This window comes from Castor canadensis, chromosome 17 (assembly GCF_047511655.1).
Source record: "Castor canadensis chromosome 17, mCasCan1.hap1v2, whole genome shotgun sequence".
Lineage (NCBI taxonomy): Eukaryota > Metazoa > Chordata > Mammalia > Rodentia > Castoridae > Castor > Castor canadensis.
The window spans coordinates 16189406-16213119 of record NC_133402.1 but is presented as its reverse complement, the minus strand read 5'-3'; the positions used below and the strand labels follow the sequence as shown (position 1 = coordinate 16213119).

At 50.9% G+C, this 23714-nt stretch overlaps 1 protein-coding gene across 6 annotated transcripts; it reads left to right on the top strand.

The window, feature by feature from the left end:
• The first annotated feature begins 299 nt into the window (after positions 1 to 299).
• Setd1a (SET domain containing 1A, histone lysine methyltransferase) lies at positions 300 to 23586 on the top strand. Of its 6 annotated transcripts, none has more exons than XM_074059402.1 (19): positions 300 to 920; positions 1699 to 1863; positions 2063 to 2158; positions 4205 to 4475; positions 6441 to 6562; positions 6797 to 7026; positions 7281 to 8133; positions 8293 to 9075; positions 9554 to 9730; positions 9851 to 9938; positions 10838 to 10995; positions 11130 to 11217; positions 13535 to 13870; positions 18779 to 19828; positions 20232 to 20404; positions 20482 to 20592; positions 20792 to 20911; positions 22567 to 22704; positions 22778 to 23586. In XM_074059402.1, the coding sequence occupies exons 2-19, from the start codon at positions 1714 to 1716 to the stop codon at positions 22949 to 22951; spliced, it is 5118 nt and encodes a 1705-aa protein (XP_073915503.1). In that variant the 5' UTR covers positions 300 to 920; positions 1699 to 1713; the 3' UTR covers positions 22952 to 23586. The 6 variants fall into 6 exon arrangements, with proteins under 6 accessions (XP_073915503.1, XP_073915501.1, XP_073915504.1 ...); XM_074059400.1 differs by having other exon boundaries at positions 300 to 959; XM_074059403.1 differs by lacking the exon at positions 300 to 920 and adding an exon at positions 1003 to 1120 and having other exon boundaries at positions 13589 to 13870.
• Positions 23587 to 23714: the final 128 nt, after the last annotated feature.

The following is a 23714-nucleotide window of genomic DNA, read 5'->3' as shown; positions in this document are numbered from 1 at the left end:
TTTCAGGTCTCAGGTTTAACCACTAGTGGTGGGCGGAGCACAGTCTCCTGCGGGCCTCAGTCTCCTAATCTGTCAAATGGGTTTCTTAAAACAGAGGGCAGAGGCCCAAGTAGAACAGGGCCCAAAAAGCTCTCAGCGTTATGTGCGGGACAGGGAAACTGCCTGAGTCATCGCTCCTCGTTGTATTTTCCCACCTGCCGGCCCGCCCGAGGTTCGGTGGGTCCGACAGGAAGCGCCCCCATTAACGCCGGGCTCCCGCACGCCCTAGCCACGCCCCTCCGCGCGCGGCGCCTTGGCCCCGCCCACAGTGGGACAGCAGATTCGCTAGGTCTTCTCAGGGTGCTTCGGGCGCCTTTCCTTGGCTGAACGTCCTCATCGGACTCTGGAAAGATTTTTGCATTGTAGCCATTTTCCTCTAGATCGGAAGTGAGCTGTCCCTTGAGTTGTACTAGTTAGAAATAGCCAGAAAAAGTAGTTGATTCTGCCAAGAAGGCTGAGTTAACCGGGAGTTATTTTGTCGACGGCTGAATCCAGGAACAGTGGCGAATCTGCAGCCTCTTAGACCTCTGGCTGCACAAGGAAGGGGCGCAAAGGGGGACGCATCTCGCTTCCCGGCTCGCCCCACCCGCCCCGCGAATCTGCGTCTGTCCAACGCGACGCTTAAGCCTCCAGAGCGCTGTTGGCCACCTCCCCGCGCCCCGCCCCCTTCCTTCGGGGAAGAGCCGCAGATTTCGTAGCCGCAGATTCGCCAGGAGCCCAAGACCGGAGCAGCTGGGAGGTGGCAGGGAAGCCCACTCTTCGGGGGATGCGGCCAATCTCCAGGCTCCCTGGGCCGCACCTCCTGAGCCTTATAGGACTCCGGCCGTTGCAAGGCCGCTACTCTCAGCCCTGTGGATTTCCCAGCAGCGCCTGTGGCGAAAGTGCGAATGCAGACGCGACGCCCACTGGGCCTCGTGCAGGTGGCGGTGGTGTTTGGTGCGCGCGCCGGGGAGGTGGTGGTGGGGGGGCGCCGCCGCCGCCACCGCTGCGGGGCCGGGTGTCGCGCTGCCGCCGCCGCCACCGCCTCGCGCCGCGGAGGTGCTGCGCGGGGTGGGGGAGGGAAGCCGCTCTTCGCGGGCGGGTGAGTGGGGCTGCGGCGCGCGTGCGCGAAGGCCTCGGGGCGCAGAACGCGCCCGGGCGGGAGGAGAGGGCAGCGGCGCGCTTCCCCCGCCCCCCCCCCCCGCGCGGAGTCGGACCGTAGCCGGGGCTCGGGCTCGGGCTCGGGCTCGCGGTGTTTCCAACGCCCCGGAGAGGTGTCTCCTCTCGGGCCGAGGGTCTGGGCGCGGGGTCGGGAGCGGGAGCCGGGCTCGGCCCGGGCCGCTGGCCGGTGAGGAGGCGGGAGGGGGCGGGGCCTCTGGGGCGGGGGGAGGGGTCTGCGCCAGGGCCGCGCGGGGAGAGCGGGAAGGTGAGGGGCGCGAGCCGGCCCCCCGCCCGGCCCCCCCCCGCTCCCCGTTCCCCGAGTGCAGAGTCAGGAGGTGGGGCGAGGATGGGGCGCCGCGGGGAGGCAGGGCGCCTGGGGCAGAGTCTGAGGGGGCCCCCGGCGAGGCGTGGACACGGGGTTGATGAGAGGACCTGGAAGATGGGCTAGCCAATGAGGGGATGGCAGGGGAGTCAGGCCGGATCCTGGACCCCTTTTGCGTACCCCTGTTTTCCTCGCAGTGTAAATGATCAGAGATGGACCAGGAAGGTGGGGGAGATGGGCAGAAAGCCCCGAGCTTCCAGTGGCGGAACTACAAGCTCATCGTGGATCCTGCCTTGGACCCTGCCCTGCGCAGGCCTTCTCAAAAGGTGTACCGCTACGACGGCGTCCACTTCAGCGTCAACGTGAGTGCCCAGCCTCTTGTGGCCCTCTTTCCCCTTTCCTCTTCTCTGCCTGGAGCTCCAGTATCTCTGATTTCCTTCTTAGAAACTAGCCAGAGAACCCTGCTCTGTTGCATGAGGGTCTCGAAATGAGCAGGTTGTAGTAGGACTCAACAATCTGGTGTCATCTGAGCCATCTTTCTCTTTCTGTTTTTCTTGTTAGGACTCAAAGTACATACCAGTCGAAGACCTCCAAGACCCCCGTTGCCATGTCAGGTCTAAAAACAGAGACTTTTCCCTCCCAGTCCCTAAGTTCAAGGTAGGTATCTGCTGGTCTCCTGGCATGGTGACCCTTGGAGGGAGTGGAGGATCCTGGGGCTCTAGGCTTCATGTAGCCTGATAAAATGGGTTCTGTCATGTACTCTGATGAAAGACTGTCATTTAGATCTAACAACTTCTGAATTTGTGGGACAGAAATGTTTTGGGGAGAGGTTTTTTTTTTTTGTCTTTTCTTTTTTGGTGCTGGGATTGAACCCAGGGCCTCGGGCATGCTAGGCAAGCGCTGTACCACCGAGCTACATCACAGCCGGACAGAGATGTTTTGGATAGGAGGTACATTGGTATAACTGAGGTGTCTCAAGTGTATCCCTGTTGGCAAGGGTGTTACTTGTTGAAGGATGAGGTAAGGACAGGTTTAGCTGCCATCTCTCACTGTGTCTTCTGAGACAGTGCATATAGCATGATAGTGGGATATCCTAGTTGGTCAGTAATTAAGAGGAGTGACAAGGCCACTGCCTCCCTGGAGTCCTCTGATCTTCACCTCTTATTTGCTCATCCATCTTGTTTCACATGACCATTCCCATTTCCCAGTCTAAGCAGGATATTCATCAGGTCTTGGACTGAGCCTAAATATTCATAGTTTTTGGTTTCCTTCACTAATTTTGTAATTTATTTTTTTCTTCACTGATTCTTCTTCTAAGTACATTGTAGGGTACTCTCATGCTTCTTTTTTTTACTTTTTATATTGTCCCTGGACTATCTCTTTTTACATGTACAACTTTGACTATTACCCAAATGTTGATAACTTTCAAATATCTGTTTCCAGTCAACGTCAGTCTCAAACTACAGACTTGGATATATAGTAGAGGGTCAGTTCAGACATTTCAAACTCAAGTCTTAAAATTACCTTTATCCCCTTAATTCTGGTCTCCCTTTTATCTTTTCTCTACTGACAAATGGTAACACCATTTACTCAGTGGCTCAGGCCAGAAATCTCAGAGTCATCCTTTTTGGGGCGGGGAGGCAGTATTGGGTTTTGAACTCAGGACCTCACTCTTGCTACACAGGTGCTCTCCCACTTGAGCCACTCCACCAGCCCTTTGTGTGTGTGTGTGTGTGGTATTTTTTGAGATATGGTTTTAAAGGCTGTTTGCCCAGGCTGACTTCGAACTGTGTGCATGTGTGTGTGTGTGTGGTATTTTTTGAGATATGGTTTTAAAGGCTGTTTGCCCAGGCTGACTTCGAACTGTGATGATCCTGATCTCTGCTTCCCGAATAGCTAGGGTTACAGGTGTGAGCCACTGGGGCCCAGCATAGTCATCCTTTTTATCTTAACCTTTCTATTTCCATTGCCATTTCTTTAATGCAGAGCCTTGTATTCATTTCATCTGGTTTCCTTCCCCTCCCCACTTCATTTTATGCTCTTCCTGCTGTCATTTGTCTCTCCTTTTATTCTCTCATTTTACTTTTGTTGCTAAGCCTTGGCATATTGGCATATTGGCACAACTGGCCAAGCTGTATCCTCTGTCTTTATACCACATCCCAATGTTACATCCACTTCATACACTTTGCAATTTTTTGAAAGTGCCAAATTGTTGTAGTTCCATATCCTAAAAAACAGCAAGAATGATGCCATCTTTGTGAATACTTCCCTGTCTACTCTGTAAAAAGTTGTCCTTCTGTTGACTCCCTGTCTACATTTCTACTGGCACTGTGTCAAATTGTGATTGGGTGTATATGTTTTGTCTACTTTTCTGAATGGGAATCCTTTCCAAATTTTTATATTTCTAGTGCTCAGCCCACACTAGTCAGTAGAAGCTGAGCTAGTGGATTCTTTTCCTGTAACTACTCTCCATGTATATCTATTCCTCAGTTTGCATTTCTGCTCCTGGTTTTTGCCATTCTGTGGTGAAAGGGACTCGGAGAGAGATCAAGACTGATGTAGCCCTTGTTGTGACCCTCATCTCTTGGTCTGCAGTCTCTGAGAACTCTCTCTTGGCCTCAGAGATATGGCTAAAGTTTCCCAAAGGGCAAAGGAATGGTGGTCAGTATACAGACCCCAGACCAACTCCTGTCCTCTCCACAGCTGGATGAGTTCTATATTGGACAGATCCCACTGAAGGAAGTGACTTTCGCAAGACTGAATGACAATGTGCGGGAAACCTTCCTGAAGGATATGTGCCGAAAGTATGGTGAGGTGGAAGAAGTGGAGATCCTTCTTCACCCTCGTACTCGTAAACACCTGGGCCTGGCCCGTGTGCTCTTCACCAGCACTCGGGGTGCCAAGGAAACAGTCAAAAACCTCCACCTTACCTCCGTCATGGGCAACATCATCCACGCCCAGCTTGACATCAAAGGTGAGGGCTCCCCTGCCTACTGGCCAGAGTTGTTCTCCAGCAGAGATTGAACATGCAGTGCCTCTTGGTGGCAGGGAGATGGTCAGCATTTTGATTCCTTGTCTGAAACTCTTGGAACCAAATGTGTTTCTCTCTCTTTTTTTTTTTTTTCTTTTTTTTTTTTTGTGAGACTGAGGCTTGAACTCAGGGCTTCACTCTTGCAAAGCGAGCACTCTACCACTTGAGCTACTCCTTTAGTCCCCCAGATGTGTTTCTGATTTCAGAATTTTTCAGATGTTAGAGAGGAATTTTGGTATGTAAATTATGTTTTGTGTGTCATTGATGGTGTGGTTGGGGCAGCACCCTATAGTCAAGTACATGATTATATCTAAGGAAAAGAAATTGCTTGAAGGGTAATACTTGGACAGTAGTAAATTTGCATGTCAAATTCTTAAAATAGTTCAGGTTTTTTTTGTTTTGTTTTTAATGTTAGATAATTAGGGGCTAGAGGTGTAGGTCAGTGGAAGAGTGTATGCCTAGCATGCTTAAGGCCCTGGGTTTGATCTCTAGCACCACCAAAAAGAATAAAATAAAAGGAAGAAGGTTTTTTGTTTTTGTTGTTGTACTGAGCATTGACTCAGGGACTGGAGTTTAACAGGGTACTTGAGCCACACCCCCAGCCTTTTTTGCTTTGCTTTAATTAGCTATTTCCCTGATTGATTGGTTGATTGGTGCTGGGGCTTAAATCCAGGGCAACACATTCTAGGCAAGGGCTCTACCACTGAACTACACTCTCAGCACTGCTTTAGTTATTTTTGAGATAGGATCTCATTTAGGACCAGGCTGACCTGTACCGTGATCCTCCTATTTGTGCTTCCCAAGTAGTTGGGATGACAGCTGTGCTACCATGCCCAGCTTTTCATTGGCTCAGATGGGGTCTTGTGAACTTTCTGTCTGAGTTGGCCTGAAATTATGTATGATCCTCCTCTTCTTGATCTCTGCAGTAGTGAGGATTACAGGTATGAGCCATTGCCCAGCTAAATGAAGCAGTCTTGAACTGCTTTCAAGGAGCAGGAGGGCAGGCTGGAGGTGTGGCTCAAATGGTAGAGGGCTTCCTTAGCAAGAGCAAGATCCTAAGTTCAAACCTCAGTACCACCACAAATAAGCAGTAGGGAGAAGTGGGATCTGTGGTAAACTGTAGGTTACAGTGCCATCTAAAGGAGACAGCTGTTAGTTGGCATCAGCCAGTTAGCAGGTGGGAAGGAGAACTAATAGTCCCGTTTGATTGATTGATTGATTTTCGGTGGTACTGGGGATTGAACTTCAGGCCTCCCACTTGCAAAGGCAGATGTGCTACCACTTGAACCACTTTGCCAGTCCAGCAAGTTTGAGTTTTAAAGAAAAACCAGAATCATAGGTTTTTGTGCATAATCTGTGTTTTTGAAATACTGCATCCTTTTAAAACCCTGAGTTCAAATTCTAGTCCTATGAGAACAAACAAAAATTTTACGTCCTTTCTGAATTTTTTTTTTTTAAGCCATTATGGAAGGCACATAAAATCCAACGTGGGCTGGATTTAGTCTTCAGGCTGCTGTAACCTTCAGTTTATAGGATAAAGGAGCATAGTAGAGGTTGGGGGGACGAGGGGGGATTAGCATCAGGTAAACATAGGTTTAAATTCCAGTTCTGCTCATTAATTTTTTTACTTTCTGCAGTCAGTTTTTTTAAGCCTGAAAAATAGGGGGACTGATTTTTCCAGGATAGTAGTATTTGTGGGAGTATTACTTATATGCTGGGAAGTGTCAGAAAATTTTTTCTTCTTCTTTGTAGTAGTTAAGAAGTAGAAATAAGGTAGAAGTTCCCAACTGAAATCCCAAAACCCAAGACTCCCAAGAAATTGTAGAAAACTTGAGGCCTGAGAAAGAAATAGGACTACCAAATCAGTTTTTATCTTCTGTCTATTGGTTTCCATTTCTCTCTCTCCAGGACAACAGCGAATGAAGTACTATGAATTGATTGTTAATGGCTCCTATACCCCCCAAACTGTGCCCACTGGGGGCAAAGCCCTAAGCGAGAAGTTCCAGGGCTCTGGTGCAGCAACTGATACGGTGAGAAGCTGGTGGCTTCCTCAGCCTTTACCATTGTAGACACAGTGCCTTGATTACCAAGGCTAGGAGATGTCTTTGGGAGAGCTAGACTTTACTATTAAGTAAAGGAAGACCTGAGAAAAGATGCCTAAATGCTTTCAAAAGATGGAATTAGGGTCCTTGATTAGGGGTAGGGTAAGTTTTTAAATGATCCCTGATCTCTTCTCCTTTCTCCTTGCCCTATTCTCCATCCAGACTGAATCCCGCCGCCGCTCTTCTTCTGACACAGCTGCCTACACAGCAGGCACTGCTGTAGTGGGCACTCCTGGCAATGGCACCCCCTGCTCCCAGGACACAAGCTTCTCCAGCAGCCGACAAGATACCCCATCTTCCTTTGGACAATTCACCCCTCAGTCCTCCCAGGGAACCCCCTACACATCTCGGGGCAGCACCCCTTACTCTCAGGATTCCGCCTACTCCAGCAGGTATAGTGCGTGCACCATGTGGGGCCCCTGATCGTCAGATTCTGGGAAGAAGCAGAAGCTCAAAGGGAGGGAGAGTTGGAAATCACTTGTCCTAGTCTCTCTTGATTCAGCCAATAAACTGTCTGTAGGGATACTAACCAGGACCTGATAGTTCTCTCGGGGGCAGTGTAAAGGGACTGTGATTATGAGAATGGGGATAGTTAAGTTTATTCAGATATAGATGAGCCTAGCTACCTCTCCCTCTTCTTCTCCAGCACCACTTCAACCTCTTTCAAGCCCCGGCGGTCAGAGAACAGCTACCAGGATTCCTTTTCTCGCCGCCATTTCTCTGCATCTTCTGCCCCCACAACTGCCTCTACAGCCATCTCAGCAACCACTGCAGCCACCACTGCATCCTCCACCTCTTCCTCCTCATTGTCCGCATCTTCTTCATCGTCGTCCTCCTCAACATCACAATTTCGTGCTTCTGACCCAAGCTACCCAGCATATTATGAAAGCTGGAACCGCTACCAACGCCACACTTCCTATCCACCACGTCGAGCAACTCGGGAGGAGCCCCCTGGGACCCCTTTTGCTGAAAATACAACTGAACGCTTTCCACCTTCATACACCACCTACTTGCCCCCTGAGCCCACCCGGCCCACTGACCAAGACTACCGGCCTCCTGCCTCAGAGGCCCCGCCCCCGGAACCTCCAGAACCTGGTGGAGGTGGAGGTGGAGGTGGAGGTGGGGCCAGCCCTGAAAGAGAAGAAGCTCGGACCTCCCCCCGCCCAGCCTCACCTGCCCGTTCTGGCTCTCCGGCCCCAGAGACCACCAATGAGAGTGTGCCCTTTGCACAGCACAGCAGCCTGGATTCTCGCATTGAAATGCTGCTGAAGGAGCAGCGCTCCAAATTTTCTTTCTTGGCCTCTGACACAGAGGAAGAGGAAGAGAACAGCAGTGCAGGCCCTGGGGCTAGAGACACTGGGAGTGAGGTGCCTGCTGGGTCAGGTCATGGGCCCTGCACACCCCCTCCAGCCCCAGCTAGTTTTGAGGATGTGGTACCTACAGGGAGTGGAGAACCAGGGGCTGCCCGGGAATCTCCCAAGGCCAACGGACAGAACCAGGTAAGGCTGGGGTTAGCCAAGGGAGTGGTCTGGGGTCTAGGACGCAGGGTAGACCCTGGGGAGAAGGAAGGGGACTAGACAGGAAACAAGTTTGAGGAAGAGCCGAGGGAACACAGGCAGTGGCTTTTCTGTGACCACCCACCCTCTGCACCCCCACAGGCTTCTCCATGCTCTTCTGGAGAGGACATGGAGATCTCCGATGATGACAGGGGTGGCTCACCACCTCCGGCCCCAACACCCCCCCAGCAGCCTCCGCCTCCCCCACCTCCCCCTCCTCCACCTCCCTACCTGGCTTCCCTTCCCCTTGGTTATCCTCCCCACCAACCTGCCTACCTCCTCCCACCCCGCCCTGACGGCCCACCGCCCCCTGAGTATCCCCCACCTCCGCCACCCCCCCCCCACATCTATGACTTTGTGAACTCCTTGGAACTTATGGATCGACTTGGAGCTCAGTGGGGAGGGATGCCCATGTCCTTCCAGATGCAGACCCAGATGTTAACTCGACTCCACCAGCTGCGACAGGGCAAGGGATTGACTGCTGCCTCAGCTGGCCCTCCTGGTGGGGCCTTTGGGGAGGCCTTCCTCCCTTTCCCACCCCCCCAAGAGGCAGCCTATGGCTTGCCCTATGCTCTGTATACACAAGGGCAAGAAGGCCGTGGGACATACTCACGGGAGGCCTACCATCTGCCTTTGCCTATGGCAGCCGAGCCCCTACCCTCTTCCTCAGTCTTGGGAGAAGAGGCCCGGCTGCCTCCCAGGGAAGAAGCAGAGCTGGCAGAGGGCAAGGCCCTTCCTTCAGCTGGCACTGTGGGCCGTGTGCTGGCCACTCTAGTCCAAGAGATGAAAAGTATCATGCAGCGAGATCTCAACCGCAAAATGGTGGAGAATGTGGCCTTTGGAGCCTTTGACCAGTGGTGGGAGAGCAAGGAGGAAAAGGCTAAGGTAAGGACTGGTACCTGGGGGATGGGACTTTGCTGGATGAGGTCAGCATCCAGCTTCTGAGGCTGCACTGCTCAAAAAGAGAAGATTTCTAAAAATGGAGAGTGAAGCCATGGTCACTCAGGGACACACTAGTTGGGCAAGAGAATAGGGAGACATAGAGCAAGACAGACAGAGGCCTGAGAGTCAGAAGAGCTTTGTCCTGGCCCTGTTGCTTGTTTGGAGTGGACAAGGTCCTTAAGTTTTTCTGGGCTTGTCTTTTGTTTGACCATTTGTAAAGTGGGAAAAGTAATAGCTGTATTTTACAGTGGATGTGTTAAATAAACAGACTTGAGAAACATGCCTGTAAGGGGCTGGTAGAGGTTTGAAAGACATAGTGTCCAGTGGATGAGCAAGTGAATGCATTTCTGTGTTGGTGTGGCTTGAGGGTGGGTCTCAGGGTATGCCTGGGTTCTGGGGCTCAGTCCCCTGCTGCCTGTAGCCATTCCAGAATGCAGCCAAACAGCAAGCCAAGGAAGAGGATAAAGAGAAGACAAAGCTCAAAGAGCCGGGTATGCTGTCCCTCGTAGACTGGGCCAAGAGTGGAGGTACCACAGGAATTGAGGCCTTTGCCTTTGGATCAGGGCTACGAGGGGCCCTGCGGCTGCCTTCATTCAAGGTACCCAGGTGTATGTTTTTGCTCAGTGGGGTGTTGAAAGGAAGGAGCCTGCCTTGAATGGTGGTGGTTGGGAACTGTGTTTGATTTTGAAATGGGCCCCATTTCTTCCCCAACCCCCAGGTAAAGCGGAAAGAGCCATCAGAAATTTCAGAGGCCAGCGAGGAAAAGAGGCCCCGGCCCTCCACTCCAGCTGAGGAAGATGAAGATGGTGAGTGGGAGACAAGGCAGAAAACAAAAAGGATGGGCTGATTAGATTCTGATGGGAAAGGAAGAGACAGTGACGAAGAGGTCAGTGTGTCTTGAGAGCATGGAGCCAAGTGGGGTCTTAGTACAAGGTTAAAATGAAAATAAAGCAGTCAGAAAGCTGAGTGTTGGTGAGTCACGCCTGTAATCCTAGCTACTCAGAAGGCAGAGATCAGGAGGATTGCGGTTCAAAGCCAGCCTGCGCAAATAATTCTCAAGACCCTATCTCGAAAATACCCATCACAAAAGGGCTGGTGGTGGCTCAAGGTGTAGGCCCTGAGTTCAAACCCCAGTACCCCAAAAACAAAAAGCAGTCAGAAACATGAAATGGGATTCTGCTTAGATTCTAGTTGTGGTCTTGCTCTGATATGCTGATTTAGGTTTTTCTGTACCTTGGTTTCCTATCTTCAACATTTAGAACCACAGAACCTCAAAGTCACACAAGTCATTACGAAGTTTATCATGTAATCCTATGCTCTCCTGCAGCCGTCCTTCCAGTTTGTCCAAGTCTCAGCTGTTGGTTGACAGCTTACATGGCTTGAAACTTCCTTATTGGGTTAGCTATGCTTCCCTGGAAACCCATCAGCCTTAGTCTTCTTTTCTTACCCAGGCATAACAAGTTGGATCCCTCTTCCACTTGACACAGAAAAGAATGAAAGATAAAATGGATGGGATGGTTGGGGTGTCTTTAAAACTGTGTAAAATGTTAGATAAACGTGAGGGTGTTTGTGTTTTTGTACTGAGTTTCAGCTTCCTGCCTATAAGCTTGGCTTGTCAGGAATGTGGGCAGAGAAGTGTGTGTAAAGCTCCTTGCACATGGGGTAGGGAAACAGCAACTTAACAGTTGCCCCTCACTTTGCCTAGATCCTGAACGAGAGAAGGATGCTGGAGAACCAGGACGTCCGGGGACCAAACCCCCAAAGCGAGATGAAGAGCGAGGCAAGACCCAAGGCAAGCACCGGAAGTCCTTTGCTCTGGACAGTGAAGGGGAGGAGGCCTCCCAGGAGTCTTCCTCAGACAAGGTGAGAGGCCAGGGCATTTGGTCCCTGCCGGAAGCTTGATCCTGAATCCCTGTTCCCATAGCCAACTTCTCTCTGGGCTGAAGGCCAGGACCAGTTGTAATTTTCCTTAGTCTCCATTTGTCCTTTTCCTTAAGGATGAGGAGGAGGAGGAGGAAGATGAAGAAGATGAAGAGCGAGAAGAAACTGTGGATACCACCAAAAAAGAGGCAGAGGCATCAGATGGTGAGTACAAACACTTAAATAGAGTTCTGGCTTGAAGAGGAAAGGGTTTCAGCCATGTGGCTTGTACTTTCCTGAGCCCACATAAGTTCCTGCTGAACTTTTTGGCCACTTTGCCCTCAGTAGCAGCTGCCTTTGTCACATTCTTTGGAACCCTTGACCCCTTGGAAATATTAATCCTGGTATTCAAAATGTTCCCTCCTACTTACCCTCTTGTAGAACAGCTCTCACCTGCAAACAACCCAGCAAAGTCTGTTTTCATAAGCCTGAGAGATGAGGGGTCTTCAGTCTCCTCCTGCCCATTGGTGTTGCCATCCTGTTCCTGCCTTTGAACACTGTTTTTAATTCAAGGCCCAGCCGCCACCAAGCTGTGCTCCTTTCATGGCTGCTACCACCTAGTTGGAGACCTGTTGGCTTCCCACATCCACTTAGGTCTTGGGTACATGGCTTAGTCTTCTTTTCACTCATTCGTTCAGAAAAATATATTGAACCCCTCCTCTGTGCAGGTGCTATTTTAGGTACTTAGGGCACAGCAGTGATCAAGATAAAATGTGGCTTCTGCTTTGAAGAACTTGTTGGGAGGGGAGACAGATTTGACAAACAAGTGCAAATCCTATTGGGCTTTGAAATAGATGAAATAGGGTTAATGGGGTAGACCCTACTTTATTATTATTTTCATTTTTATTTATTTATTTTTTTGGCAGTACTGGGGTTTGAACTTGGCCTCACACTCCCTTGGCAGGTACTCTTACCACTCAAGCCACTTTGCCAGCTCTGGTAATGGGGTAAAGAGTGGTAGTGTGGCAGACCTGAGGAGAAAGTCACTTACCTATTTGGTAGTCAAGTGTGCCTGTGAGGTGCCAGTACTAAGATGGAAACAAGGATGATTGGGGGCCTCTTAACTGAAGCAGAGGCCAAGTTACACACCAGCCTATCCTTTGCTCCTTCCTACCAGTTTTGCTTCTGTATGCTTTTTGAGTTTGTCTCAAACCCTGCTTTGTGTCCTGCCTTTCTCATTTAGTTCTTGTAGCGGTCTTGACTGATTCTGTCTCTCATTTCCACCTTCTCCATTCTTATTCCTTTTCCAAACTACTGATGGAACTGTCTTTCCAGAAATGCACACTGACACTCTTAATTTCTCTCCATAAAGTCTTTTCCTGGTTTTCTATTTTCTGCAAGGTGACATCCTCAGCCTTACACTATAGGCCAATTTATAATTCAGCCCCTACTTGCCAGTTTAGCTCCATCTTACCATCCTCTAGCCCACTCCCCAGCTTCTACCACCTTCTATTCTCACTTACCAATTACATTTCTTAGAGACTGTGGAGTTCTTAGATTTCTTAGAGCCTTTCCCATATATTATCAGTCTTCCAGAAGTATGGAGAGTGTAACGCTTTCCAAGCTTTCTCCCCCTTCTCCCTCCTGAACTGGGGTTTGAACCCAGGCCTTTGAGCTTGCTAGGCCACCACTCTACCACTTTTGCTATGTCCTTCAGCCCTTTTTTTGCTTTAGTTTTTTTCCAGATAGGGTCTCAACATTTTTTCCCCAGGCCTGGTCTCGGAACTTGATCTTCTTACCTACGTCTTCCTATAGCTAGGATGACAGGCATGCCACCATGCCTGGCCTGTTTGTTGCGTTGGGGGTCTCTCTAACTTTTTGCTTAGGATGGCATCAGACTTCAGTCTCCTGAGTACCTGGGATTGTAGACGTGAGCCTTTGCGCCCAGTCTAGTTTTGTTTGTTTGTTTTTTGAGACAGGGTCTTATTTTTGAGACAGGATTTGAGGGCCAACTCAGGTTGGCCTCAAACGCACTGTGTAGACCAAGTTGGCCTTGAGCTCATGATCCTCCTGCCATAGCCGCCTGAGTGCCCAGATTAGAGGTGGGAACCACCACCCCTGGTGGTTTTCAAGCTTTTTTCGCTGCACAATCGTTTTTCATAGTCTTTTGTCCCACCTTGGTGGTCCAAGCATACTGCTTGCCAGTCTCCAGATATCCTCTCTTCTTGGGTTTAACATCCCTGCTTAGCCCCCATTTCTGTGTGGTAGGACTCTTGTCTTTGATTTCAACATCTTCTTAGAGAGGCGTTCTCTGACTCGCTCCTCCAGGCGGAATCCAGGGCTCCCCTTCATCATGCTTCCCAGATCTTCATATGCTGTTTTTCACCTGTGAGATGTTTGCTTATTCAGCTTCTTGCCATCTTAGATGTCCCAGCACCTGGCCTAGAGCCTAAGTCCAGAGTACCAAGTCAGAGAATGATGACTTGGCTTGACTAAGTGAGGGTCTTCCCACCTCGCCTGATTGCCCCTTCTGGATTTCCAGGCGAGGATGAGGAAAGCGATTCGTCCTCCAAATGTTCTCTGTATGCTGACTCAGATGGTGAAAATGGTAGCACATCGGACACCGAGAGCAGCAGCTCCTCCAGCTCCTCGTCATCCTCATCTTCCTCCTCATCGTCCTCATCATCCTCTTCATCATCTGACTCCTCCTCTGAAGAGGAAGAGGAGCAGCCAGCAATCATTCCCTCAGCTTCGTCACCCCCTAGAGAAGCCCCGGCACCCCTCCCAGCACCTGCGGAGGAGCCTGAACCAGAGAGGGTAGCAAGCTCCCCAGTCACGCCTCTCCCTGAGCAAGGGACTTCTCCAGCAAGGCCTGCAGGTAGGTGGTTTGGAGCTGGCAACTTGATGTGTGTGTATGCATGTGTGTTAGTATCTGAGAGAACAGTGGAATCTGCGTTAAGTAATTATGTACAAGGGTGTGTGTGACTTTGTTGGGAAAACATACAAAGAAAAGTCACTGGTCACCCTCTTGTCTCTTTCCCTTGGAGATACTTATGGTCTTATATTCAAACCACTTTGTCTAGTGGCTTACAGAATCAGACAAAGGTGTTTAGTTATTGCTAAAGTAAAACAGGGTGATTTACTCACAAGCAAGTTAAAGAGAAAATTCCCAATTTAATAAACTCCTCCTATTAATTTTTCTTAAGTCCATTCTTAATGTGTAGCGTATATGTGTAGGTGAATATTAACATTAACTCAGAACTTTGATGTGCCTTTCTTTCCTTTGTGGATTTGAACATTCCACTGTTATTTTATAGCACATGCCTATGATTTCTCTGCTGTGGGAACTGTTCATTCAAAAAAAAGGTATTTTTTTTAACTTAACCATGGTTAGTAGTAGGTGCAGGATATGGTGGTGTGTCCAGCAGGCAGTTTTCACCCTCAAAGCTTATGGTCTACCGGGAGAGGTGGGCCAGATAAACCTGGACATAAGCAAATCTGTGATTGTAAACCATGATAATCACCGCAAAGGAAAAGTATAGTGTACTCAGAACCTGTGTGCATCTTTGGACCTGGGAACATTCTCCTACTGAAGCACAGTTGGGCCAAAATTCAGGCAAGCAGACAGGAAAGAAGGGGTTAGCAGGTACAAAGGCCCTAGCAGGTTTGGAAGACCTGGAAGAAAGCTAACCTGGAAGTTTGAGAGTTGTGGGTAGTTAGTAACCAAAGCTGGAGGAGTAGGTAAGGGCCAGCCCATGCAAAACATGGAGGCCTGTTAGGAATTATCTTGAGAGCAGTAGCCATCAGATTTGTGATTCGAAAGGTGCAGTGCAGAGGGGACTTGGAAAGAGGCCAGAGTGATGCAAGGAGAATTTTAGGAGGCTGTGTAGTCAGGTAGGCCAGCTGTGGTGTAGCAGGAACTAGGGTATACCTCAGTGGAGTTGTTAGTTTCAGACATACTTTATAGGTGGGTATTGATGGCTCATACCTGTAATCTTAGCTACTCAGGAGGCAGAGATCAGGAGGATCGCAGTTCGAGGCCAGCCTGGGCGAATAGTTCAAGAGACCCTATCTCAAAAAAATCCACCGAAAGAAAGGGCTGGTGGAATGGCTCAAGGTGAAGGCCCTGAGTTCAAACCCCAGTACTGAAAAAAAAAAAAAACCAAACTTCAGAGACCCAGGTAGCTGCCCACCTGACATTACTGAGAATCTGTGGTCCAAGATGGTCCACAGGCAACCTAGTGCTGGTGCACGCTATTCCAGTTCAGACACCACAGGAGGAGGATTCATAGTCTCTCCTAAGTCTCTTAGGCAGCAGAAGGGCCTGTGAGGCCACAGGTCACTCAGATGGCATCAGTGATAGTAGCCTTCCATGCTCTGTGGGGCAGGAAGAAGAGAGGGATGTGGCCACAGTAGCCACATCTGTGTTTCAGAAAGACCATTCTGGTAGGAAGAGGAGAAGTTTGGAAGCAGTGAGGAAGGATGTAGGGTAGCATTAGAAGGTTTGAAGGGATGCAGGTAAGATGAGGACATGGACCGAGCAGGGTGGTTATAATGAGGTGAGGGAGTGGCAGTGGAGATGAGGATAGGAGATAGGTGACTTGGTAAGACTACTTAGCAAGATAGGAGACTCTGGAAGGTGAATCAGGACTAAAGAAAACTGCTGGATTTTGTTGGGGTTGAGTTTAGGATGCCTCTGAATCTCCAGGTAAAGACATTGGCTCTTGGATCACAGATCCAAAGCCCTGGGGAGAACAGACTGGAAATGAGGTAGATGTCTATGAGCAGTGAGTGTGTAGATGTGAACTCTCTTGTCACTTGTATACACCCTTGGAGGACAAATGGGATAAGAGAGAATGGGTCAGAGCCTGAGAGCCCTGTCAGAAGTAGGTGGTGAGGAGGCCAAAAGGGAATGAAGAGAAAACCAGGGGTGATAAGTTTTGAACGCCAAGGGAAGCACACATTTAAAAGGAGGGAGTGGTCTGCATTGGGCCACAAGAGTCTGTAAGATAGAAAGTGTTGGATGTGACAATTAGGACTTTGGTGACAGGGTTCAGACTGAAGCCAAGTTACGGAGTGTTAAGGTATGAGAGGAGGTGACAAAGATAACCAGTCTTTTCGGATTGGCTACTCTTACTGAGAAGGAAGAGAGTTGAGGCGCCATGATGATACTAACATTTAGTGAATACTTACTGTTTGTCAGGCTATAGGTACAGCACGTTGAAAACATTCTCTCATTCAATCCTCACAACTTCCCTGTTGCTCCCATTTTCCAGATGAGGAATTTGAGGCTTAGTGAGATGCAGGAGCATGTTTTAGATTACTTAATGGAGATTGGGGAGACAGCAGGAAGAGAATGTAGGATGTTGGAAGATTTACCTTTTTAGAGTGGATGAGTCTTGGACATGCTGCTATACTGAAGGGAAGAGGGAGAGGTAGAAGGACCAGGCGAGGAGGAATCTTGCTGGAGTGGCATTCCAAGGCTAGGCCCATAAATCTGATGCTGAAGTGTCCATGAGTGGGGAGGCAAGGAGCTCTGGATTTGATACCTGAAACCTCCCTTTTTTGCTCTGCACAGCAGGAGCATGAGAGACAGTAGACTGCCTGGGAAAGTGAGGGGAGTGTGTGGAAAGCGAGGGTGGAAGGTGATAGGGTTTACCAGCAACCCTTAGAAACCAGGGCCTGGGGGGAAGGAGCAAAGAAGGCAGCTGGTTGTGTACACAGAATGGAGGAAGGATGAGAACACAGAGAATGGGAAATACTATGAAATGAGAGGGGCAAGTGAGAGTCCCAGGGACTGGGCAGGTTAAAGAAAGTAAGCCAGGTGTGGGTAGTGCACACTTGTAATTCCAGCACTTGGAAAGCTGAGGCAGGTGGGTCTCAAATTCGAGGCCAGCCTGGAGTATGTTGAGGAGACCCCATCTCAACACACACACAGACACACTTTTTTTTTTAATTGAAGAAGTTAATTTTGGAGGTGGGAGAAGGGCTAGAAGGAGATCAGTGGATGGGAAATTGAAAAGGAATTGGGGTAAACCGATGTCAGTGGGGAATAGTGTTTAGAAAGTAGAGAGTCTTCAGTGTGAGAATTCAAGGTGGACCCCTTCGGGGGATTGACAAGGTCAGGTATGTGAGTGGTGTACGGTGGCTGAGGATGAGTAAGGAGGTCACTGGAGAACCCAGTGGGTGTGATAGTGGAATCTCCTGGATAGGTAGATGGATGAGGTAGAAGAGGAAAAAAAGATTAAGGCAAGCTCCTTGGTCTTCAGAGAATGAGAAGGCATGACAGATACTTGAGTCACTAGAAGGCTGTGAGGCCCAAGGGCAGAAGCCTTGGAGAGGGGTTGGAAAGGCAGTTCATACTACCTCCAGAGAATGAGTGTGGTTCCTGGCAAGTGGAACCTAATCAAAGGTTTGTTGAGTATCTAGTGACAGGAACCAAGTTCATTCAGTGCAAGCATAAAAGGATATGGCCTGGTTGGTAAAACCCAAGGAGCGTCAGTTGAGGCTATGAACAGATTGATTGCTGCCTGTCCAGTCCAGGCCTGGTGCTGGTTGCCCTTTAGTACTGTGAATAGCAGAGTCAAATGTGAAGTCACCAAGTCCCCAGGGGTCCAGGGCAACACAGGGCAGCAGGTAGGAGCACAGACTGAACCCTGACTGCCTTGGTGCAGGTGTTCTGTCACTTGCCAGGTGGGTGGCCTTAGGTAGGTTATTTGTCTCTGAGCCTCAGTTCCTATCTGTGAGGTGGGGCTAGTGTAGCTCTCGCTTCTTTAGGGCACTGTATTTTAGAAGTACATGAGTTAGTGCAGTTAAAAGGGGTACATTGGGGTGAGGCACACCATGTATCATCCGTTAATCTGCAGCCAAATCAGACTGGCAGGTAAGAGGTGACAGCCTTGTAGTTTGTGCAAGGCTTCAGAACAGCGGTGGCCTTGGACTGGGGCTAAAAGCTGCATCAGAGGAGGGAGAGTAGGAAGGCTGTGCTCCCTGTCCTAGGGGACAAGCTGGGAAGACACAGCAGCACCTGTCAAAAGCAGCATGTCTCTTCCCTGACCCACCCCTCATCTCTTGGTTCTTAGATTCAAACTCAGCCTGTTAGTGGAGACTTTCTCCTGATCCCTCCCCATTAGGGCAGATCCCCAGTTCTCAAGGGGATGGGAAAGAAGGCCAGTTTTATGAAATATTTTTTAATACGTACATTCAGCTTCTTACATTGCATCTTTTTCAACTATCTAAACTAGAGAATGTTGCTGGTAGTCGAATTAATGGGTATTTTAGTTTATTCTGGCTAATTGGGTCTTCATAGAGTACACTGACAAAAATTGTCTCAATTTGTGTGCTTAGTTGTTGACTGTCACTGTCAGTCTTGGTAAAAAGCCTGGAGACCACGTGTTTGTGGGGAGGCTCCCCCTGCCATCTTCCCAACCTGACTGTGTGTTTGGTTTGGGTGGTGGTCTTCTGTTGGGCTAAAGCTCCATGAGGACATTGAAAGCATCTGAGTTGTCCCCATACCCATACTTGACACAGCTGGGGCCTGGTGTGTACTTGTTGACCAGATGGACACTCAGGTGCAGTGTTCCGTCGCGTCCAGGGAGCTCAGTGCTGAGACAACAGGGTGAGAGGGCAGGCAGCATGTCCTGCCTATGTACCTACCTGAATTTGTGGGCAGAAGCTGAGGGGAGAGTGCTGGATGTGGCCGCCTCAACCCATCCAGTAATTCTGTCTGATGAGTTTGGGTCTGGATGCTGACCCTCCTCCTTTCCCACTGTGCTTCCTTCCCCAGGTCCCACTGAAGAACCACCTCCCAGTGTGCCACAGCCTCCCTCAGAGCCCCCAGCTGGGCCTCCAGCCCCTACTTCCCGCCCAGATGAGCGCCCTTCTTCTCCCATTCCCCTTCTACCCCCACCCAAGAAGCGAAGGAAAACCGTCTCCTTTTCTGCTGTAGAGGAGGTGCCAGCCCCAGAGCCTCCCCCAACTGTCCCGCCTCAGGCCAAGTCTCCTGGCCCAATCTCTCGCAAAGTCCCCCGGGGTGTAGAGCGGACCATTCGCAACCTGCCCCTGGACCATGCATCTCTGGTCAAGAGTTGGCCTGAGGAGGTATCCCGGGGGAGTCGGAGCCGAGCTGGAGGCCGAGGCCGCCCCACAGAAGAAGAAGAGGCTGAGCCAGGGACAGAAGTCGACCTGGCAGTACTGGCTGACCTGGCTCTGACCCCAGCCCGGCGCGGGCTAGTTACCTTGCCTCCTGGTGATGACTCAGAGGCCACGGAGACCTCCGATGAGGCAGAGCGCTCCAGTCCCCTGCTCAGTCACATCCTCCTGGAACACAACTATGCCCTGGCCGTCAAACCCACACCTGCCACTCCAGCCCCCCGGCCTCCAGAACCAGTTCCTGCCCCTGCTGCACTCTTCAGCTCCCCAGCGGATGAAGTCCTGGAGGCCCCTGAGGTGGTAGTGGCTGAGGCAGAAGAGCCAAAGCAGCAGCCACAACTACAACAGCAGCCAGAGGAGGGAGAGGAGGAGGAGGAGGAAGAGGAGGAGTCAGAATCTTCTGAGAGCAGCAGCAGCAGCAGCAGTGACGGGGAAGGAGCCATCCGGCGGCGCAGCCTCCGCTCCCACACCCGGCGCCGGCGGCCACCGCTTCCCCCCCCTCCTCCCCCACCCCCCTCCTTTGAGCCCCGCAGCGAGTTTGAACAGATGACCATTTTATATGACATTTGGAACTCGGGCCTGGACTTGGAAGACATGAGCTACCTGCGGCTCACTTATGAGCGGCTGCTGCAGCAGACCAGTGGGGCTGACTGGCTTAATGACACCCACTGGGTCCATCACACAAATATCCTGCATCGTAGAGTCTGGCCTGCCTGCTCAGGGTAGCCAGATACAGGCTGGGGGTGGGGGTAGCCTTCCCAGGTCAAATAGCAGGGCGTGTCCTCAGGTTACTCGTAATGTTGCATTGAATTCCCTCCTTATCTGTACAACTTGCTATGCCATCTCCAGCCTGGGGGTTTCTCCTCTGGCTGCCCAACCATCTTTTTCCCTATGCCTTATGCCTGTTTTCTACCTCTCAGTTTTCCTGTCAGTAGGGTCTGAACTGACTCCTCTTACCTGCTGTCCCGTTGTACTGAGCTCATCAGCTCAGAACATCACCCTCTGCTTAGGCTGGGACTAGGGTGGATAGGAATGGGCCTTAGGGAACTCACCATTGAGGGACCTTTCTCTTCCTTAACACCTTGCACTCACCAACCTGAGCACTCCAAAGCGCAAGCGGCGGCCCCAGGATGGGCCCCGAGAGCACCAAACAGGCTCAGCGCGCAGTGAAGGCTATTACCCCATCAGCAAGAAGGAGAAGGACAAGTACCTGGACGTGTGCCCCGTCTCAGCCCGGCAGCTGGAAGGCGTGGACACTCAGGTGGGGCCCTGCCCTGAGATCAGGCACATTGTCTCTTCTTTCTCCTGCTACTCATCTCCTCCCTGTCCTTCTCACAGGGGACTAACCGTGTGCTTTCGGAGCGCCGGTCTGAACAGCGGCGTCTGCTGAGCGCTATTGGCACCTCTGCCATTATGGACAGTGATCTGCTAAAGCTAAACCAGCTCAAGGTAAGGAGTAGGACCTAGGAGGAGGAGGAGGTGCGATGAAAAGGCAAGGCGAGCTGCCCCTGGTGGGGAGGATCCTGTGGTCCCAGGGATGGAGGAAGAGTGGGTGGCCTGGACATCCTTCATTCTGGGAGTCCTGTGGGAAGGGTGAGGCGCTGCTTGTGAGAAGCCTCCAGCAGTACTGTCTGCCTTCTGCCCCCAGTTCCGGAAGAAGAAGCTTAGATTTGGCCGGAGCCGGATCCATGAGTGGGGTTTGTTTGCCATGGAGCCCATTGCAGCTGATGAGATGGTCATCGAATATGTAGGCCAGAACATCCGCCAGGTGAGGCTTTCTCCCGTGCCAAACCCGAGCCACTGGTCAGACAGCAGATTTCACATGAATATCATTTGACCCTCTGGACAAGGCTCACTCACCCCATCAGCTCTAGAACTTAGCCAATGAAACCTGTGTCCTTCCTCCGTCCTTCATCAGTAATAGGCATTGACGCCCAGATGTTAGTGGTCCAGCAGGAAATAAGACTGAGACTGTCTTTCTTTAAGGATTTGGGAAAGGAGGAACATTGGACAAGTAACAATGATAAAGAATGGTATTTGTTACTGAGGGAAGGTTTGGGGAGGCAGGGGCCGGCCATGGGAACAACATGCCATGAGGACCAAGGACCTCCCAGAAATGGTGGTATTCAGGATGAAAGATGATGGGGAACTCTTAGGCTTAGGGGAGGGGCGTGTATTCCTGATTTTAGGACAGTGTTTGCAGAGGCCCAGAGGTAGCCTGGTTTTAAGAAGCTGAGGAGGTCAAAATAGCTAGTCAGAAAACCTTGGGGCTAGCAGCAGTAATGTGAGCCTGGAGGAACAGGTGGAGCCCATACTCCTCTGAAGTGAGGAATCATGTTAATAAGTATGGGCCTGAGGTGAGAGGGGGATCTGGACTTTGGAGGTTATTAAGATCCCTCTGGGCAGGTGCTGGTAGCTCACACCTGTAATCCTGGCTACTCAGGAGGCAGAGATCAAGAGGATTGCGGTTCAAAGTCCTCGGCAAATAGTTCATGAGCCCCTATCTCAAAAATACCCAACACAAAATACGGCTTGCCAAGTGGCTCAAGTGGTAGACCACCTGCTTAGCAAGCGTGAGGTCCTGAGTTCAAATCGCAGTACCACCAAAATAAAATAAGCTCCCTCTGACTGCACTGTGAAGAGAGTACTAGTTTGGGATTATGGCAGAGATCTAGATAGTATGAAGGTAGCCTAGAGTAGTCAGTGGCAGCAGTGGTGAAAGAGGTCTGGCCTATGAGACCAAAGTAGTTGGTAGGAATAATGAGTTGGCTATGGAGGGTGAGGACAAAGGAGGAGGTGAGGCCCTTTCTCAGGGCACCACCATCGGCCACTAGGAGAATGTTAGGGCTCAAGTGAGATAGGAGCAGCAGGAGGAACAGACTGGTGTTCAAGAGAATTCCAGTGTGCATGTGTACCTTACATAGAGGGGTAACACCCAGCAACTCCACTGAGGTTGGAGGCAGGTTTGGGAGGAGTCCCTACTTCCTAGCTGGCAGTTACATCTCTGGAAGAAGTGAGATCACCCAAGGAGAGCATGTAGAGGGCTCATGGTACTATTTCTGGGAAAGTAAGAGCTACTTCTCATACAAGGGCGGGGGGTCCCCACTGTACTGGCCAGCCACTGCACAGTTTCATTCATAAGGTACACTGTCACTTCAGAAGCTTCCCCAGCCCCACAGCAGTCTGGGGCTCTGCAGCTACCTGGCAGATGCTGTGGGGGAAGGAGAGGAGCAGTGCAGTTTTCCCTGGGGTCCTTGTCTGATTTGGAGAGAGAGCTAGTGGGAGTTGGGCTGGCTGCAGGTCCAGACCTGGTTGTGTGGATCCTGGAGCCAGCAGTCTGTCTGGAGGGGCTGGTGGATTCCTGTGTGGTCCATGTGGAAGCTGAGGGGGCAGGGTTGCCACCTGCACATCTCACCCTCCCAGATGGTGGCTGACATGCGGGAGAAGCGCTATGTGCAGGAGGGCATTGGCAGCAGCTACCTGTTCCGGGTGGATCACGATACCATCATTGATGCCACCAAGTGCGGCAACCTGGCCAGGTTCATCAACCACTGCTGCACGGTGAGCTAGGGCTGGGTGAGCCAGGGCGGGGGGGTGGGGGGAGGCAGCCATGGCTCACATGCCCCTCCTGCAGCCTAACTGCTACGCCAAGGTGATCACCATCGAGTCGCAGAAGAAGATTGTAATTTACTCCAAGCAGCCCATCGGAGTGGACGAGGAGATCACTTATGACTACAAGTTCCCGCTGGAGGACAACAAGATCCCGTGTCTGTGCGGCACTGAAAGCTGCCGTGGCTCCCTCAACTGAGGTGGGCAGGACTGGTGCCCACACCCCTATTTATTCCCCCATGGTGCCCTGAGCTCCCAGCACCCCCAGCCTTAGTGGGCTCAGCAGGGCCCACACATACCCCATCTCCATGTGTGGGGTTGGAGGTCCCCAAGCCAATTGAGGGAGCCTCAGTCTCTTGAGGGAGCTTCTGCCTTCCCTGTCGCCCCTGCCCTATCCACCCCTAATTTTTTTTCTTTGCGGAGAAGAAGCTGTAAATGTTTTGTAGCTGCCAGCAGCTGTTTCCTGTGGAAACCTGGGGTGCCGGCCTGTACAGATCCTGTTCTTGGGGGCTACACAGCCCTCTTGCTTTGTGTTAATGGGGACTCCCCTTGTGCCCTGTGTGCACCCCTCCCCAGTTTAGGGGTCTGTAGGGGCAGTGGCCATGTTCTCCCCTTGAGGGGACCCTGCGCCCCCCCCCCCCATCTTGGGGACTCCGTGCCTGGAACCCTGCCTCATCTTCTGTTCCTGCCAGACCCTGTGGGTTACCCTCCCACCCTGGTGTCTGGAAGCTTCGATTCAGCCAGACCAGGATGGTGGGGGGTGGGCCCTTCTTGTTGGGCTGGATTGTACATATGTTAATAATAGCGCAAACCCAACGCCACATTTTTATAATTGTGATTAAACTTTATTGTACAAAAGTGCTTGGTCAGTATCTTTGGGGACGAGCAGGCTGGAATGGGGGTTGAGAACACAGTGGGTGAGATAAGAGAGGGAAAATGGGCGGCCTGAAGTTTGGGGTGGT